This window comes from Parasteatoda tepidariorum, chromosome 5, assembly GCF_982258835.1.
Source record: "Parasteatoda tepidariorum strain Cologne lab strain chromosome 5, Ptep-v5.0, whole genome shotgun sequence".
Lineage (NCBI taxonomy): Eukaryota > Metazoa > Arthropoda > Arachnida > Araneae > Theridiidae > Parasteatoda > Parasteatoda tepidariorum.
The window spans coordinates 10,641,273-10,647,965 of NC_141759.1; the positions used below are offsets into that span (position 1 = coordinate 10,641,273).

A 6,693-nucleotide genomic window follows, 5' to 3' on the forward strand; every position below is an offset into this window, starting at 1 on the left:
AGAGTTCACGCGGAACAGAATGTTGTAGTGAAAGGAACAGTATAGAACACCACTGATCCGTAAATGTAATTGCGGTTAGTATGTATTCTAAAACAGGTATATAAAAGCTACATTGTTTACGGAGTCATTCATAACTTTCACTTAGTTACAAATTATCTCTTAAGGTGCCAAAACTGAATGAAAATGCTTGCCAAGGTATGATTTTTCACTTTCTTTCATCTTTATGTAAATCGATAGGAAAAAAAAAAGTGTTTACTTTTTTTGGTGGGGCGCAGGGGTGTGTTTATGCGTGGGACTTAATTTTCGATTGTAGTGTTCAGTGTAATCACTGACGGAAGCAAAATAAGAAAAAAAGAAGTAAATTTGACTGAATAAAAAAAAAGAAGAAAAAACTGCAGCCGTAGTAAGATTGATTTTTAGAAGAACCTAAATCCATATGTGAAACTAGTTAAAAAGTAGATATCGACGGATTTTTTTTAAATTTTTTAAAATTCATTATTTTCAACAAATTATTTTTTAATTACGTAGAGAACATTTTAATTTTAACCCTTTAACGCTGATGGGACATCGGTGTACCTTATATATGTATTTTTTTTTTCGTCTGACGCTCGAATTACAAGCAAAAATTTATTTTGGTATTATTTTAATTATAAAAAAGTCTAATAGTTACTAAATTATTTTTGAGATTATTAGAGTTTTGGATTTATTATTATTATACTGAATTTATTTTTGAGATTATTAGAGTTGTTATTTATTCGAGTTTTGAAATTATTTTTTTCATTTTTGTTCAAAAACTCATCAATAGTTGATTTTGGAAATTAAAGAAATTTCAATGATGAATCGATGTTTCTATTATATCTGAATAATTGCAAATAAGTACAAATTTTAAAAGTTTAGTAGTGAACCGTGTTTGAAAGATTTTGTCTTTAACGCAGAAAAAGACACCTAGTGTTCATCCTGTATTTCATAACCATAAATTATTAAAATGCTAAATATATTTTTTATTTATTTCGACTTAAGTTAATGCAAATGCAGCAAAAAAACTTAGAAAAAATATGTTCAATAAAAGTTATGCATCGAAGGGTAGAATTAACATTAATAACCCTAATAATAATGATGTTGAACATCATCATTGAATTAATTTGACATTCGCTTGATTTGTTTCATTCTTAAATTTATCGCTATTTTAATTTTATTCTTCAGAAAACATTTTGCATGAGCATAATTATTTATCTGTTAAAAAATTTAATTTCATGGTAAAAATAATTGTAATAGATTTAATAATTTAAGTGTCTTTATTAAGCAAATGGATGGTTTTCCCTTTAACTCTGCTCTTTGCTCGCCTCTGCTTTTTTTTTTTTTTTTTTTTTTTTTTTTTTTAAATTTAGAGGCTTTAACTTCGCTCGCTCTGTTCACCTATCCCAAGGATTGATTTTCATTCATCATTTAAAAAACTAAAAAAACTAAAAACCAAGACAATCGTAATATTTTTATCCCATCGCATTCGACACTCCTTCGTAATTTCAAGTTTCTAAAACCAAAAAATTTGGTGCTGCAAAACAAAATGTATTATTATGTTATGCGAAAAAGTGAGAAAAAATTCATGAGAGAAGTACTTTTAATAAATTGCAACTTTTAACAATTTTTTCTTTAATTTTAAGCAAATGGCATAATAAAAGCTCGTGTTAAGTTCATAATCAAAATGGATTTTATAGTACGACAAATTTCGATTATCTAGTTTTATTTCTGCGAACTACAAAGTGGTATTTTTGGTAAGAAATGTCTAATGCTCCTCAAACTGATAATAATGGGTTATTATATGTTTTTTTATTCTATCATATCTTCTGTACATTTTTTTACTCACTACTGTAATTTCAAGTTTCAAAGTCTCATAGTTTTGTTTCGCCGAAAAACAAAATGCAACGTAAAGTTGAACACTTAAAACAGCGGTTAGCCTAGTTCACGTTTTTTTTTAGTATAGAAAGAAATTTATTGTAAAAGCTATTTATTGAAGACGGTTTTAGCTGATTGCTGCACTTTAATAATTATCATTCATATAACCGTTAATAGTAATTTTTTTATAAATAGAATTTTTTTATTTGATTTATTTATTTTTTTAAACAATTTTTTACAGTTAAAGCTTTTTTCTGATGTATCATAGTTTAATACAAAAAATATAAAATTATGATAAAGGAAATTTGAACAATTCTAAAGTGTTTTAAACATGACATGAAAGTTGAACATTACAATGGATTAAATTAGATCTGAATAATTGAATTTTCCTGAACTTGATTACAATCTTCGTTTGATTTATTCGTTTAATTACGTTTGATGCTAGTTTGATGCTAGCCATCTAACCTTACTCACCAAAAAGTACTTTCCCTGAATAAAATTTTTATAACAAATTTGGATTATTATTACTCATTGGCAAAATGGGTGTTGTTTCGGGTTTGATGGCATGCGCACCTTATTTGGACGTCATGACACTTTTCAACTGTGTTCAAGAACATTAGTAAACAGTGCATATGTGTCGTCATTGCATGCGTTGCTATGGTGACCGCTGCTGTTTGATAATTTTCATCAGAATTCTTTTTTTATTTTTATTTTCACCAGCAGTCATTCTTTGTGTATTTACATAATAATAATTGAAAGTATTTTTATATTCTTTTTATTATTAACTTATAATCACTACCTTGACGGTGTTTTAATATAAATATGAATACTGAAATATGAATATGATACCGTCTTGAAACACGTATATAGTCAGGATTTGAAAACCAGTCCGACGACAAACATCAATTGAGATAGTTTTTGCAACCCATGATTTGAAATGTTGTGGTGGCGTTTTATTTCATTATTTTTTATCAAAGTACGTATTCACAAACACATAAAGTAAAAGTTTTCACGTATTTCGTTTTTGTTTTCAGATAATCATTGCTTTCGTTGTGATTGGAGTTGTTGCAGCTAATCATCATGAGCAACATCATCATGAGGTAACTATTTGTAAAAATATTACACATGTATATAGAATTAATCACAACGACAACATAAAATAAATAATCGCTCAAAAAGCTATAACTTTCAATCACCATCACATTGTAACACTAAAGAAAAAGAACTGATAAATGTATTTCTAAAAACACAAAAAATAAATGAATAACTAATTTTATTGACAAATATACAAGTTGTGCATTACTAACATATATAGCTTCCTACTTCTGAAAATTTTATATTTGAATTGTTGTAGTGTTCCTACGTTTATAAATTTCATTTAAAAAGCTTCTGGTCACCACTAAATTAAAATACACCAAATTTATAAAAAACAACAACAACATAATACTCTAATTAATTTAAACCTTTAGCAACACTAATACTATAATTTCTAATTTACAAAGGCATATACTTCAGCTGTAAAATATTATTGGTGTTTAAATTTAAAACGGACAACCCTGAATAACTTTGGTTCCAATGATCGGATCTTCATGTTCTAGAATTCAATTTTAATCGATTTCAAAGGTGTCTTATATTTATAATTTGATCTTTTAGAAACTATTCAATTGATTTTGCTCAAATTTTGACACGCAAAATTACAGTCCTTAAAATACACTACAATGTAAGTACTATGTAAGAAAATGATATACCTTACGATTCAAAAATTTATTATTTTAAATTTTAGTAATATTTTAGTAATGTCTTTTGGTTACTGGTTCTGTTATTAAAATTTTTCTTAATTTACAGCTTGCAAAATTTTATTCAAACATACGTAGATAATGAAAATTGCGGTTAAAAATTATGACCTTTACAGCTCATTTTATTTTTATTTATTTATTTTAAATTTTAGCATCACCATCCACATCCATACAAGTTTGGTTATGAGGTGAAAGGTAAGGAAGGATCCCACCACAGACACGAGGAAGGTGATGGACATGGAGGTGTCAAGGGTAGCTATGGATATGTTGACCATCACGGTATCCACAGGGAAGTTCACTATGTGGCGGATAAGGCAGGTTACAGAGCCGAAGTCAAAACCAACGAACCAGGAACCGCCAATCAAGATCCAGCTCATGTAAAGCTTCATTCTCATGCAGTTCACCATCACATTGAACCTCATCATCATCACCATCATGAACCTCATCATCACCATCAGGAGCCTCATCATGCTCATCATAACCATCACGGACACCATTGGCAACATCATGCATAAGACCAAATATGCATTTCTCAGCCATTCAACTCTATCAATGGGTATTCGTGGCAGATTAGTTTGGTTAATTGATTTGGTTAATAGTTCTGTTTGGTCAACTAAATTCGATTGAATATATTTCACAGTTCGAAAGTGTTTATCAATTCTACGATCTCGTTCGACTAGCGTTCTCAAAAAACTGGTAGTAAAATAACGGATATTTGAAAACTCCCTACTTTACATTTACAAGTTAATAATCTAAGAACAGAAATCCCTCGCAGAGATTATCTAACAGAAATATTTTTTAAATCAATTGGAAATGTAAAAAAGGGAGCTTTCGAATGTGTTTTAGAAATTTCGCTACCAGTTTTTTCTTTTTTTGTTTTGATTTTCAGAGGACGTTGGTTAGCCTACATTTGACGCGTCAAACTGACCTTGCACATTAAAAGAAGTGGAAAAAATATTCTGTTATTTGACTATTGAGATGATGCATTGATAACTTTTACATCATGTAAATAAAAATAAAAAAAATATTTAAAAAAGGTTTTAGGTTAGATATGGTGACTTATACCCTAAAAAAATGTCCAATAATTCTTTTAAATAAATCATTTTAAAATAAATTTATAAATGCTATAATTAGATAAAACAAGCACAAATTTGACTATCACTTTAAAAAGTAAAATTTCTAAAGAAAATTCATAAAGTGCTATATTTATTCTTGATATCGGAAAAGGTCTAATTATGATACCATATAGAAACGAATTATAGATAAAGCTTAACTGAAACACGCATAGTAAAGGAAAGCGAACTTTTATTTTTGTTTCCATTCGCAATCAACATAGCTTGGTTTTGGGCTAGGTACTAAAGCGGGCTTGCGTCATTTTATAACTGCTTAAACGAATCTAGGCATTTAGGTTCCTTTTGTGTATTGTCGATAATTTATTTATTGATCATTATTGTGGAATAAAATGAATTTTAATCTTTATTCTGTGTTTGGTTCAATTTATTTAGTTATTTTAAATTTTTTAAGTCGATTTCCTGCTGTAACTTTTAAACAAAACGAAAATGCACTATGTGAATGCGAATTTTATTGTCTAATCTATTTCCTAATTATAATTAGTAGGGGAGAGTGGGGTCAATTGTAACAGGGTACGATTGTAACAGAGCAAAAATTTCGAGTGTCCGGGTTCTAGATTTGGTTCCCAGGTGGCGCACAAGGTGTATTTAATGAATTTACATGTACACCCCTGCTGGCAACCATTTTTATGTACTTTTGAAAGAGTTACATCACAAAAGATGTTTTCACGCTACGAAAGTACTTTTTTTGGTATTAGAATATTATATTGTAACAAAGTAATTTTGTTTAAACAAATAAAAATTATTAACCGAATATGTAAGTGGACACCTTAATTAACATCTCAAAAAAGAAGATTAGTTTTGTTAATTAACTAGCATTGTTTTTAACAAGTGAAGCTGAAATGGCGTCTTGGGGACGATTGTAACAATAAGTAAAGGGACAATTGTAACAACTGAAAATAAATAATCTTATGTTTACAAACCATTACTTAACTCTTTAAGAACCACTAATAGTTTCCCACATAATTTATATAATGTTGCATGTGCATTATTTTATTTGTCACCTTTCACAGCATAAATTAAAATTTTTAACCCCTTAAAGTTAAAAGTTCAACCCTTTAGGTCTCTGCTCATTAATATTTTTACTCCTAAAATATCACTACTATTTTGATCAATAAAATTTTTTTTCACAGCTATGATAATACGTATAATTAACTATGTTTTAGATGAAATTATGAACTGTTACAATTTACCCCGCAAGTGGGGACAATTGTAACAAGTGCACGATTGTCAAAAATTGCTAATAACTAATATAATAACATTTAAAATAAGGTATTTATTTTTTTTTCTAGTAGAGGATAGTCTACTTTACTCGTCTGTCAATTAATACTAATAATATGTTGGATTTTTTGTTAGTTAAAAATAGTTAAGTAAAAAATGTTACAATTTACCCCACTCTCCCCTATTATTTATATTCAGTAAAGGGTGCAAATGTGGACGATTTTTATAACTTTTCCAAAAACATTTACTAATTTTTATTTTCAACAAACATAGTAAACTCGTTGCTTAAAACTCAATCGCTTGTTGCTGTTGTCTTATGCTATTTACCAATTTCAACAAGCTTGTTTAAGGCAGAGGGGAGGGCTGCTTGCTTTCCAGTGGCGGCATCTGTGGCCATGAATCTCTGCTACACACACACGTTTTACAAAGAGGATTCATTCACACACCATTCATCCATCAGCAGATCGTAGTTTAAGACCCGATAATCAGAGAAATATCAATCTCCGATCCAATTAACCTCTTGGGGACGGTTGATTCAGAAAAGCATTCGTAGAAAATCGGAATGTAATTAAATAAAAAAACGGTAGCTTAAATGTAGTCGTTGCTAATTTGACAGACTTACATTGCTTTTACTTCAATTATTGTAAGTTTAA

The 6,693-nt window shown here is 28.9% G+C and overlaps 1 protein-coding gene across 1 annotated transcript; it reads left to right on the forward strand.

Moving 5' to 3' along the window:
* The first annotated feature begins 89 nt into the window (after positions 1–89).
* Positions 90–5,141, forward strand: LOC107453069 (cuticle protein 10.9-like). The gene is made up of 3 exons (XM_087165206.1): positions 90–195; positions 2,928–2,993; positions 3,842–5,141. Exons 1-3 carry the CDS (start codon positions 178–180, stop codon positions 4,202–4,204), a joined length of 447 nt encoding a protein of 148 aa, XP_087021332.1. The 5' UTR covers positions 90–177; the 3' UTR covers positions 4,205–5,141.
* Positions 5,142–6,693: the final 1,552 nt, after the last annotated feature.

What these genes read in the sequence shown, in the direction of transcription:
- LOC107453069 (XM_087165206.1), top strand. An exon ending in ATGAGCAACATCATCATGAG is followed by an intron (nt 2,994 to 3,841) that starts GTAACTATTTGT and finishes TTTAAATTTTAG; the next exon opens with CATCACCATCCACATCCATA.